Raw genomic sequence first — 12,500 nt, 5'->3', positions numbered from 1 at the left:
TATTTACTTCTTATATTTGCTTTTATTCATTGTAATTTTTATTTTCTTACTATGCTCCTCTTGCTGTATTTTAATAATGTATTTAAAGCACTTTGAATTGCCCCTGTTGTATGAAATGTGCTATACAAATAAACTTGCCTTGCCTTGCCGTGTGTGTGTGTGTGTGTTTGTGTGTGTTTGTGTGTGCATGTGTGTGTGTGTGTGTGCATGAGTGTGTGGTGTGTGTGTGTGTGTGTGTGTGCATGCGTGCGTGTGTGTGGTCTGTGTGTGTGCATGCGTGCGTGTGTGTGGTGTGTGTGTGTGTGTGTGTGCATGCATGCGTGTGTGGTGTGTGTGTGCATGTGTGCGTGTGTGTGGTGTGTGTGTGTGCATGCGTGTGTGTGTGTGTGTGTGTGTGTAGGTGTACATCTCGGAGGTGTCCCCCCCGGGGCTGCGGGGGTCGCTGGGCTCCTGTCCTCAGGTCACCGCCGTGGCCGGAGCCCTCACACTCTACGCCCTGGGTGGGTAACTAACCATGTTAACTAACCATGTTAACTAACCATGTTAACTAACCATGTTAACTAACCATGTTAAATAACCATGTTAACTAACCATGTTAACTAACCATGTTAACTAGCCATGTTAACTATCCGTGTTAACTAACCATGTTAACTAACCATGTTAACTATCCGTGTTAACTAACCATGTTAACTATCCGTGTTAACTAACCATGTTAACTAACCATGTTAACTATCCGTGTTAACTAGCCATGTTAACTAACCATGTTAACTATCCGTGTTAACTAACCATGTTAACTATCCGTGTTAACTAACCATGTTAACTAACCATGTTAACTATCCGTGTTAACTAGCCATGTTAACTATCCGTGTTAACTAACCATGTTAACTAACCATGTTAACTATCCGTGTTAACTAGCCATGTTAACTAACCATGTTAACTATCCGTGTTAACTAACCATGTTAACTAACCATGTTAACTAGTCATGTGAACTAACCATGTTAACTAACCATGTTAACTAGCCATGTTAACTAACCATGTTAACTAGCCATGTTAACTAACCATGTTAACTAACCATGTTAACTAGCTAGCCATGTTAACTAACTGGTCATGTGTGTGTGTGTGTGTGTGTGTGTGTGTGCGTGTATGTATGTGTCTGTGTGCGTGTATGTGTGTGTGCATGTGTGTGTGTGTGTGTGTGTGTGTGCGTGTATGTGTGTGTGTGTGTGTGTGTGTGTGCAGGCCTGGTGTTGCCGTGGCGATGGCTGGCGGTGGTGGGGGAGGGGCCTGCGGTGGTGATGCTGCTGCTGCTGCTCCTGGTGCCAGACTCCCCCCGCCACCTCCTCAGCCGCGGTCGCCGTGACGACGCCATCAGCGCCCTGGCCTGGCTCAGAGGGGCGGAGTCTGACTACCTGGCCGAGCTCAGCACCATTGAACACAGCATACACACCCAGGTACACACACACACACACACACACACCCAGACACACACACACACACACACACACAGGTACACACAAACACAGACACACACACAGGTACACACACACACACACACACACACACCCAGGGACACACACACACACACACACACACACAGGTACACACAAACACAGACACACACAGGTACACACACACACACACACACACACACAGGTACACACACACACACACCCAGGTACGCACGCACACACACACACACACACACACCTAGGTACACACACACACCCAGGTACACACACACACACACACAGGTACACACACACCCAGGTACACACACACACACACAGGTACACACACACACACACACACAGGTACACACACACACAGGTACACGCACACACACACACACAGCATACACACCTAGGTACGCCATGTTAACTAGCCACATTAACTAGCATGTTTACTAGCCATTTTAACTAGCCACATTAACTAGTTATGTTAACTAGCATGTTAACTAGCCACATTAACTAGCCATCTTAACTAGCCATGTGAACTAGTCACTTTGTCTTAGGGGGTGTGGTCTCATGGGGGTGTGGTCTCATGGGGGTGTGGTCTCATGGGGGTGTGGTCTCATGGGGGTGTGGTCTCATGGGGGTGTGGTCTCATGGGGGTGTGGTCTCATGGGGGTGTGGTCTCATGGGGGTGTGGTCTCATGGGGGTGTGGTCTCATGGGGGTGTGGTCTCATGGGGGTGTGGTCTCATGGGGGTGTGGTCTCATGGGGGTGTGGTCTCATGGGGGTGTGGTCTCATGGGGGTGTGGTCTCATGGGGGTGTGGTCTCATGGGGGTGTGGTCTCATGGGGGTGTGGTCTCATGGGGGTGTGGTCTCATGGGGGTGTGGTCTCATGGGGGTGTGGTCTCATGGGGGTGTGGTCTCATGGGGGTGTGGTCTCAGGGCAGGGTCAGCTGGGCGGAGCTACGGACGCCGTTCTACTACCGCCCCATCCTGGTTGCCGTGACGATGCGCTTCCTGCAACAGCTCAGCGGCATCACGCCCGTCCTGGTCTACCTGCAGCCCATCTTCACCCTCACTGCCGTCTCCCTGGTAACACACACACACACACACACACACACACACACACACACATACACACACACACTCATACACACACACACACACATACACACACACACACACACACACACACACACATAACAATGTAAAGTAGTGTTGTAGTTAACTAGGTAACAATGTAAAGTAGTGTTGTAGTTAACTAGGTAACAATGTAAAGTAGTGTTGTAGTTAACTATGTAACAATGTAAAGTAGTGTTGTAGTTAACTAGGTAACAATGTAAAGTAGTGTTGTAGTTAACTAGGTAACAATGTAAAGTAGTGTTCTAGTTAACTAGGTAACAATGTAAAGTAGTGATGTAGTTAACTAGGTAACAATGTAAAGTAGTGTTCTAGTTAACTAGGTAACAATGTAAAGTAGTGTTGTAGTTAACTAGGTAACAATGTAAAGTAGTGTTCTAGTTAACTAGGTAACAATGTAAAGTAGTGTTCTAGTTAACTAGGTAACAATGTAAAGTAGTGTTCTAGTTAACTAGGTAACAATGTAAAGTAGTGTTGTAGTTAACTAGGTAACAATGTAAAGTAGTGTTGTAATTAACTAGGTAACAATGTAAAGTAGTGTTCTAGTTAACTAGGTAACAATGTAAAGTAGTGTTCTAGTTAACTAGGTAACAATGTAAAGTAGTGTTGTAATTAACTAGGTAACAATGTAAAGTAGTGTTGTAGTTAACTAGGTAACAATGTAAAGTAGTGTTGTAGTTAACTAGGTAACAATGTAAAGTAGTGTTCTAGTTAACTAGGTAACAATGTAAAGTAGTGTTGTAGTTAACTAGGTAACAATGTAAAGTAGTGTTGTAGTTAACTAGGTAACAATGTAAAGTAGTGTTGTAGTTAACTAGGTAACAATGTAAAGTAGTGTTGTAGTTAACTAGGTAACAATGTAAAGTAGTGTTGTAGTTAACTAGGTAACAATGTAAAGTAGTGTTCTAGTTAACTAGGTAACAATGTAAAGTAGTGTTGTAGTTAACTAGGTAACAATGTAAAGTAGTGTTGTAGTTAACTAGGTAACAATGTAAAGTAGTGTTGTAGTTAACTAGGTAACAATGTAAAGTAGTGTTGTAGTTAACTAGGTAACAATGTAAAGTAGTGTTGTAGTTAACTAGGTAACAATGTAAAGTAGTGTTGTAGTTAACTAGGTAACAATGTAAAGTAGTGTTGTAGTTAACTAGGTAACAATGTAAAGTAGTGTTGTAGTTAACTAGGTAACAATGTAAAGTAGTGTTGTAGTTAACTAGGTAACAATGTAAAGTAGTGTTGTAGTTAACTAGGTAACAATGTAAAGTAGTGTTGTAGTTAACTAGGTAACAATGTAAAGTAGTGTTGTAGTTAACTAGGTAACAATGTAAAGTAGTGTTGTAGTTAACTAGGTAACAATGTAAAGTAGTGTTGTAGTTAACTAGGTAGCATTGGGGTTAGGGTTTGGTTTGGTTGCTGACATGCGGACCAAAAGACTAGAACGTGTCACATGTGCAGTAAGTAACGTTTATTATTATTAGAATGAAGCTTGATGATAATAATCAACCAATCACGTTGCTGCAGGAGCCCAGGTACGAGGCAGCCATGGTGGGGGCGGTGCGTCTGCTGTCCGTTGCCATGGCAGCCAGCCTGATGGACAAGGCGGGCAGGAAGCCCCTCCTCTACACCTCAGGTGTGTGTGTCTGTGTGTGTGTGTGTGTGTGTGTGTGTCTGTGTGTGTGTGTGTGTCTGTGTATGTGTGTGTGTGTGTGTGTGTGTGTGTATGTGTGTGTGTGTGTATGTATGTGTGTGTGTGTGTGTGTGTGTGTGGTGTGTGTGGTGTGTGTGTGTGTGTGTCTCTATATTCATGACTGGTTTTCTAATCTCTTCCTCCTCCTCTCCTTCTCCTCCTCTCCTCCTCCTCCTCTCCTTCTCCTCCTCTCCTCCACCTCCTCCTCCTCTCCTTCTCCTCCTCTCCTCCTCCTCCTCTCCTTCTCCTCCTCTCCTCCACCTCCTCCTCCACTCCTTCTCCACCTCCTCCTCCTCTCCTTCTCCTCCTCTCCTCCTCTCCTCTCCTCCCCCTCCTCCTCTCCTCCACCTCCTCCTCCTCTCCTTCTCCACCTCCTCCTCCTCTCCTCCTCCTCCTCCTCTCCTCCTCCTCCTCCTCTCCTCCTCCTCCTCCTCCTCCACCTCCTCCTCTCCTCCTCCTCTCCTCCTCCTCTCCTCCTCCTCCTCCTCCTCCTCCACCTCCTCCTCTCCTCCTCCTCTCCTCCTCCTCTCCTCCTCCTCCTCCTCCTCTCCTCCTCCTCCTCCTCCTCTCCTCCTCCTCTCCTCCTCCTCCTCCTCTCCTCCTCCTCCTCCTCCTATCCTCCTCCTCTCCTCCTCCTCCTCCTCCTCTCCTCCTCCTCTCCTCCTCCTCATCTCCTCCTCCTCCTCCTCCTCCTCATCTCCTCCTCCTCCCCCTCCTCTCCTCCTCTCCTCCTCCTCCTCCTCCTCCTCTCCTCCTCCTCCTCCTCTCCCAGGCTTCCTGATGTTCGTCTCCACCCTAGCAATGACCCTGTACTCCCACACGCCCCCCCGTCCCCATGACAACGTCACCCTGACCCCTCCTGACCTCCTGCAAGGCTCCGCCCCCCTCTCACTCCTTCCCCTCATCAGCACCATGATCTACATATTTGGTAGGAATATTAATGTAGCATTACTGTAGCATTACTGTAGCTTTAATATAGCATTACTATAGCATTACTGTAGCTTTAATATAGCATTACTATAGCATTAATATAGCATTAATATAGCATTACTGTAGCATTACTGTAGCTTTAATATAGCATTAATATAGCATTACTATAGCATTAATATAGCATTACTGTAGCTTAAAATATAGCATTACTGTAGCATTACTGTAGCTTTAATATAGCATTAATGTAGCATTACTATAGCATTAATATAGCATTAATATAGCATTAATATAGCATTACTATTGCATTAGTAAAGCATTAATATAGCATTACTATAGCATCAATATAGCATCAATATAGCATTAATATAGCATTACTATAGCATTACTATAGCATTAATATAGCATTACTATAGCATTAATATAGCATTAATATAGCATTACTATAGCATTAATATAGCATTACTATAGCATTAATATTTACATTTGTACATTTTTGGCATTTAGCAGACGCCTTATTCCAAAGCGACTTACAATCAATACATTTGAATACTAAGCATGTGAATCAGCAGTCCACTATTCGTTGCAGGAAGAGTACTCTAGCTCGGGCCCGGGGCCACTGATAGAAGGAAAAACCTTCTCCCTATTATCGCCTTCTACTATATATATATTTTTTTTTTATATTACTGGAGAAACTGAGAAACAGTACAAGGGGGGCAATAGAAGTTCTTAGGGACACAGTAGAGGGGAAAGCGGGTGTCTTTAGGAGACGTAGTGGTGAGGGTCAGAAGATGTCTCAGGAGGAGCAGTTAAGATGTAACCTGAAGAGATGGGTCTTCAGTCTACGACGGAAGATGGGTAGTGACTCTGCCGTTCTGACAGCCGTGGGGAGCTCATTCCACCAGCGGGGAGCCAGTGTTGTGAAGAGACGTGATCGGGCAGCCCGACTGCTGTGTAGAGGAGGTGGGGCCAGTCGGCCAGCCGAGGTGGAGGAACGGAGTGAGCGGGCAGGGGTTTGGGGGGTTACCATTTCCTTCAGGTAGGCAGGGGCTGTCCCTTTAGCTGCCTGGTATGCAAGCACCAGGGTCTTGAATCTGATGCGAGCTGCTATCGGGAGCCAGTGCAGGGTGCGAAGGAGAGGGGTGACATGCGAGTATTTGGGGAGGTTGAATACCAGCCGGGCAGCAGCATTCTGGATGAGCTGCAGAGGTCTAATGGCTGAAGCGGGGAGCCCGGCCAGGAGTACATTGCAGTAATCCAGGCGGGAGATGACCAGTGCCTGGGTCAAGAGTTGCGCTGCCTCTGGTAAGGAATGGTCGTATCCTTCTGATGTTGTAGAGGAGGAATCTGCAGGAGCGAGCCGTTGCTGCGATGTTCTCCGCACAGGATAGTCGGTTATCCAGGATCACTCCAAGGTTCTTGGCTGTCAGGGAGGGGGTTACAGTAGAGTTCTCCACTGTGATGGAGAAGTCTTGGAGAGGGCAGGCTTTCCCGGGGATGAAGAGGAGCTCGGTCTTGTTAAGATTGAGCTTGAGATGGTGGTCAGCCATCCAAGTTGAAATGTCAGCGAGACATACTGAGATACGGGTTGCCACGTGTACATCAGACGGGGGGAAGGACAGGAAGAGTTGAGTGTCGTCTGCGTAGCTGTGGTAGGAGAGCCCATGTGAAGAGATTACCGAGCCAAGAGACTTGGTGTAGAGGGAGAAGAGTAGGGGCCCTAGGACGGAACCCTGGGGAACTCCAGTGGAGAGGGTTCGTGGAGAAGATAGCGATTCTCTCCAGGTCACCTGGTAGGAGCGGCCCGCCAGGTAGGAAGAAAACCAGGAGTGTGCGGTGCCAGAGATGCCCAGGTCTGAGAGGATGGAGAGAAGGATCTGGTGATTGACTGTGTCGAAGGCAGCAGACAGGTCAAGGAGAATGAGAACAGAGGAGAGGGAGGAAGCTTGGGCAGAGTGGAGGGCTTCCGTGACAGCAAGGAGCGCAGTCTCAGTGGAATGCCCAGCCTTGAAGCCGGATTGGTGGGGGTCTAAGTGATCCATCTTCCGGAGATAGTCAGTCAGTTGTTTAGATGCCGCGCGTTCAAGGATTTTGGAAGGGAAGGAGAGAAGGGATACCGGTCTGTAATTGTGGACAGATGATGGGTCAAGGGTAGGTTTCTTGAGGAGAGGCTTGACTCTGGCTATTTTGAAGGCCGCTGGGACAGATCCAGTGGATAGGGAGGAGTTGATTAGGGTGGTAAGGTAAGGAAGGATGTCGGCGGAAATGGATTGGAGAAGAGGGGAGGGGATGGGGTCAAGAGGGCATGTGGTTGCCCGCTTTGATGTGATAAGTGTGAGAATCTCATCGGGGGAGAGGGGGGAAAAAGATGACAATCCAGAGATCGAGTGTCGAGGAGAGAGTTTGGAAGGGGTGTTAGCATTGTTAGTGGGAACAGTGTTAGCATTGTTAGTGGGAGGAGGGAGTGGTGGGGGGAGAAAGGTGCTGCTGATGTCGTCGAATATAGCATTACTATAGCATTCATATAGCATTCATATAGCATTACTATATCATTAATATAGCATTAGTATAGCATTACTATAGCATTACTATAGCATTACTATATCATTACTATAGCATTAATATAGCATTACTATATCATTAATATAGCATTACTATAGCATTACTATAGCATTACTATATCATTAATATAGCATTAGTATAGCATTACTATAGCATTAATATAGCATTACTATAGCATTACTATATCATTAATATAGCATTAGTATAGCATTAATATAGCATTAATATAGCATTAGTATAGCATTACTATAGCATTACTATATCATTAATGTAGCATTACTATAGCATTACTATATCATTAATATAGCATTAGTATAGCATTAATATAGCATTAATATAGCATTACTATAGCATCAATATAGCATTACTATAGCATTACTATAGCATTAATATAGCATTACTATAGCATTAATATAGCATTAGTATAGCATTACTATAGCATTAATATAGCATTAATATAGCATTACTATAGCATTAATATAGCATTACTATAGCATTAATATAGCATTAATATAGCATTAATATAGCATTACTATAGCATTACTATAGCATTACTATAGCATTAATATAGCATTAATATAGCATTAATATAGCATTAATATAGCATCAATATAGCATTAATATAGCATTACTATAGCATTACTATAGCATTACTATAGCATTACTATAGCATTAATATAGCATTACTATAGCATTACTGTAGCTTTAATATAGCATTAATATAGCATTAATAGAGCATTAATATAGCATTACTATAGCATTAATATAGCATCAATATAGCATTAATATAGCATTACTATAGCATTAATATAGCATTACTATAGCATTACTATAGCATTAATATAGCATTACTATAGCATTAATATAGCATCTATCCATCTCTCTACCCCCCCTCCCCCTCCTCCCTCCCTCCATCTATCTCTATCCCCCCCTCCCTCCTCCAGGGTATGCGCTGGGCTGGGGACCAATCACGTGGCTGCTGATGTCGGAACTCCTCCCCCTGGCAGAGAGGGGCGTGGCCTCTGGGCTGTGTGTGGCCGTCAGCTGGCTCACCGCCTTCCTGCTCACACACCTGTTCATCCACCTGCTGGTACACACACACACACACACCTGTTCATCCACCTGCTGGTACACACACACACACACACACACCTGTTCATCCACCTGCTGGTACACACACACACACACACACCTGTTCATCCACCTGCTGGTACACACACACACACACACACACACCTGTTCATCCACCTGCTGGTACACACACACACACACACCTGTTCATCCACCTGCTGGTACACATACACACACACACCTGTTCATCCACCTTGTGGTGAGACACACACACACACACACACGGCAGGGATGTCACAATGCACTCAACTCACGACACGATTTTCTCAAGATATTGTTAAACAAAATGAGATTGCAGACAAATTAGGTGTGTGCGTGTGTGTGTGTGTGTGTGTGTGTGTGGTGTGTGTCTGTGTGTGTGTGTGTGTGTGTGTGTGTGTGTGTGTGTGTGTGCAGGATGCGTACGGGGTGTGGCTGCCCTTCCTGTTCTTCAGCGTGGTGTGTGTGGTCAACATCCTGTTCACGGCCGTGTGTGTCCCCGAGACCCGCGGGCGCTCGCTGGAGGAGATAGAGAACTACTTCAGGAAGGGACGCAAGGTCACCATCCTGACCCCTGACCCCCCTGCATCTGACCCCTAAGCTCAGACCCCTGACCCTGGATCTGACCCTGCATCTGACCCTGGACCTGACCCCTGACCCTGGATCTGACCCTGGACCTGACCCCTGACCCTGGATCTGACCCTGGACCTGACCCCTGACCCTGGACCTGACCCCTGACCCCTGACCCTGGACCTGACCCCTGACCCTGGATCTGACCCTGGACCTGACCCCTGACCCTGGATCTGACCCTGGACCTGACCCCTGACCCTGGACCTGACCCCTGACCCCTGACCCTGGACCTGACCCCTGACCCTGCATCTACGTGGATGGGTCTTCCAGCACGACAATGACCCAAAACATACGGCCAACGCAACAAAGGAGTGGCTGAAGAAGAAGCACATGAAGGTCATGGAGGCCTAGTCAGTCTCCGGACCTTCATCTGTGGAGGATCTGAAGCTTCTATAGGACATCTGTGGAGGAGCTGAAGCTTCTATAGGACATCTGTGGAGGAGATGAAGCTTTGAGTTGCCAAGCGACAGCCTCCAAACCTTCAGGATCTGGAGAGGATCTGCAGAGAGGACCAAACTCCCTCCTGAGATGTGAACAAACCTGGTGACCAACTACAGGAAGCGTCTGACCTGTGTGTGACCTGTGTGTGACCTGTGTGTGACCTCTGACCTGTGTGCTGCCAACAAGGCTTTCTCCTCCATGTTCTAAGTCATGTTTTGCTGGGGGATCAAATACTTATTTCCCTCCATTCAAATCAAATTATAACTTTTATATAATGTGTTTTTCTAGATTTTTTTGTTGATATTCTGTCTCCCACTGTTAAAATAAACCTACCATTAAAATGACAGACTGTTAATTTCTTTGGCAGTGGGCAAACTTACAAAATCAGGCAGGGGATCAAATACTTATTTCCCCCACTTAAGCTGATCATGTTATCGTTTCTATAACACTAGAACAGCCATGGGTGGGGTCATTAACACTAGAACAGCCATGGGTGGGGTCATTAACACTAGAACAGCCATGGGTGGGGTCATTAACACTAGAACAGCCATGGGTGGGGTCATTAACACTAGAACAGCCATGGGTGGGGTCATTAACACTAGAACAGTCGTGGGTGGGGTCATTAACACTAGAACAGCCCTGGGTGGGGTCATTAACACTAGAACAGCCGTGGGTGGGGTCATTAACACTAGAACAGCCATGGGTGGGGTCATTAACACTAGAACAGCCGTGGGTGGGGTCATTAACACTAGAACAGCCGTGGGTGGGGTCATTAACACTAGAACAGCCGTGGGTGGGGTCATTAACACTAGAACAGCCATGGGTGGGGTCATTAACACTAGAACAGCCGTGGGTGGGGTCATTAACACTAGAACAGCCATGGGTGGGGTCATTAACACTAGAACAGCCGTGGGTGGGGTCATTAACACTAGAACAGCCATGGGTGGGGTCATTAACACTAGAACAGCCATGGGTGGGGTCATTAACACTAGAACAGCCATGGGTGGGGTCATTAACAATAGAACAGCCATGGGTGGGGTCATTAACACTAGAACAGCCATGGGTGGGGTCATTAACACTAGAACAGCCGTGGGTGGGGTCATTAACACTAGAACAGCCATGGGTGGGGTCATTAACACTAGAACAGCCATGGGTGGGGTCATTAACACTAGAACAGCCATGGGTGGGGTCATTAACACTAGAACAGCCGTGGGTGGGGTCATTAACACTAGAACAGCCGTGGGTGGGGTCATTAACACTAGAACAGCCATGGGTGGGGTCATTAACACTAGAACAGCCGTGGGTGGGGTCATTAACACTAGAACAGCCCTGGGTGGGGTCATTAACACTAGAACAGCCGTGGGTGGGGTCATTAACACTAGAACAGCCGTGGGTGGGGCCATTAACACTAGAACAGCCATGGGTGGGGTCATTAACACTAGAACAGCCGTGGGTGGGGTCATTAACACTAGAACAGCCATGGGTGGGGTCATTAACACTAGAACAGCCATGGGTGGGGTCATTAACACTAGAACAGCCATGGGTGGGGTCATTAACACTAGAACAGCCATGGGTGGATTCATTAACACTAGAACAGCCATGGGTGGGGTCATTAACACTAGAACAGCCGTGGGTGGGGTCATTAACACTAGAACAGCCGTGGGTGGGGTCATTAACACTAGAACAGCCATGGGTGGGGTCATTAACACTAGAACAGCCATGGGTGGGGTCATTAACACTAGAACAGCCATGGGTGGGGTCATTAACACTAGAACAGCCATGGGTGGGGTCATTAACACTAGAACAGCCATGGGTGGGGTCATTAACAATAGAACAGCCATGGGTGGGGTCATTAAGACTAGAACAGCCATGGGTGGGGTCATTAACACTAGAACAGCCGTGGGTGGGGTCATTAACACTAGAACAGCCGTGGGTGGGGTCATTAACACTAGAACAGCCGTGGGTGGGGTCATTAACACTAGAACAGCCGTGGGTGGGGTCATTTGACCCTGTGAGTAAAACATTTTTTATATCTTTGCACTTGATCAAATTTCAGGACTTTTCCTAGATATGTGCGTTCTACCACCCAGTATCCTTACATGTTCTAAATCACATCAGGATAAGCTAGTATGAAGCTATTTTGCAGTTTTTCTAAGTAGAAGGCAGGCTAATTTACAAGGCGGCCAACTAGTGGTCGTTGTGTGTAAGTAGCAGCTTCCCATTGTAAAGACTATGGTCATTTGACCACCGAGGCGGCTCTTATAGTAGGTAACATAGACACGGCCGTTCTAGTGTTAAACTCTTATAGTAGGTAACATAGACACGGCTGTTCTAGTGTTAAACTCTTATAGTAGGTAACATAGACACGGTTGTTCTACTGTTAAACTCTTATAGTAGGTAACATAGACACGGCTGTTCTAGTGTTAAACTCTTATAGTAGGTAACATAGACACGGCTATTCTAGTGTTAAACTCTTATAGTAGGTAACATAGACACGGCTGTTCTAGTGTTAAACTCTTATAGTAGGTAACATAGACACGGCTGTTCTAGTGTT

At 46.3% G+C, this 12,500-nt stretch overlaps 1 protein-coding gene across 1 annotated transcript in view; it reads left to right on the top strand.

Annotated features, from left to right (window-relative positions):
• Window positions 1-9,475, top strand: part of slc2a6 (solute carrier family 2 member 6) — a gene marked incomplete at both ends in the record, with an annotated part of 11,678 nt that extends 2,203 nt beyond the window's left edge. Inside the window, 7 exon segments of the mRNA XM_080532868.1 lie at window positions 401-500; window positions 1,240-1,451; window positions 2,395-2,544; window positions 4,111-4,219; window positions 5,049-5,204; window positions 8,710-8,855; window positions 9,293-9,475. Coding sequence (XP_080388994.1) covers window positions 401-500; window positions 1,240-1,451; window positions 2,395-2,544; window positions 4,111-4,219; window positions 5,049-5,204; window positions 8,710-8,855; window positions 9,293-9,475 — 1,056 coding nt within the window.
• Between the last annotated feature and the right edge of the window lie 3,025 nt (window positions 9,476-12,500).

Source organism: Nansenia antarctica (genome assembly GCF_963989245.1).
Source record: "Nansenia antarctica genome assembly, chromosome: 5".
NCBI classification, from domain to species: Eukaryota; Metazoa; Chordata; class Actinopteri; order Argentiniformes; family Microstomatidae; genus Nansenia; species Nansenia antarctica.
This window is presented reverse-complemented; position numbering and strand designations above follow the sequence as displayed.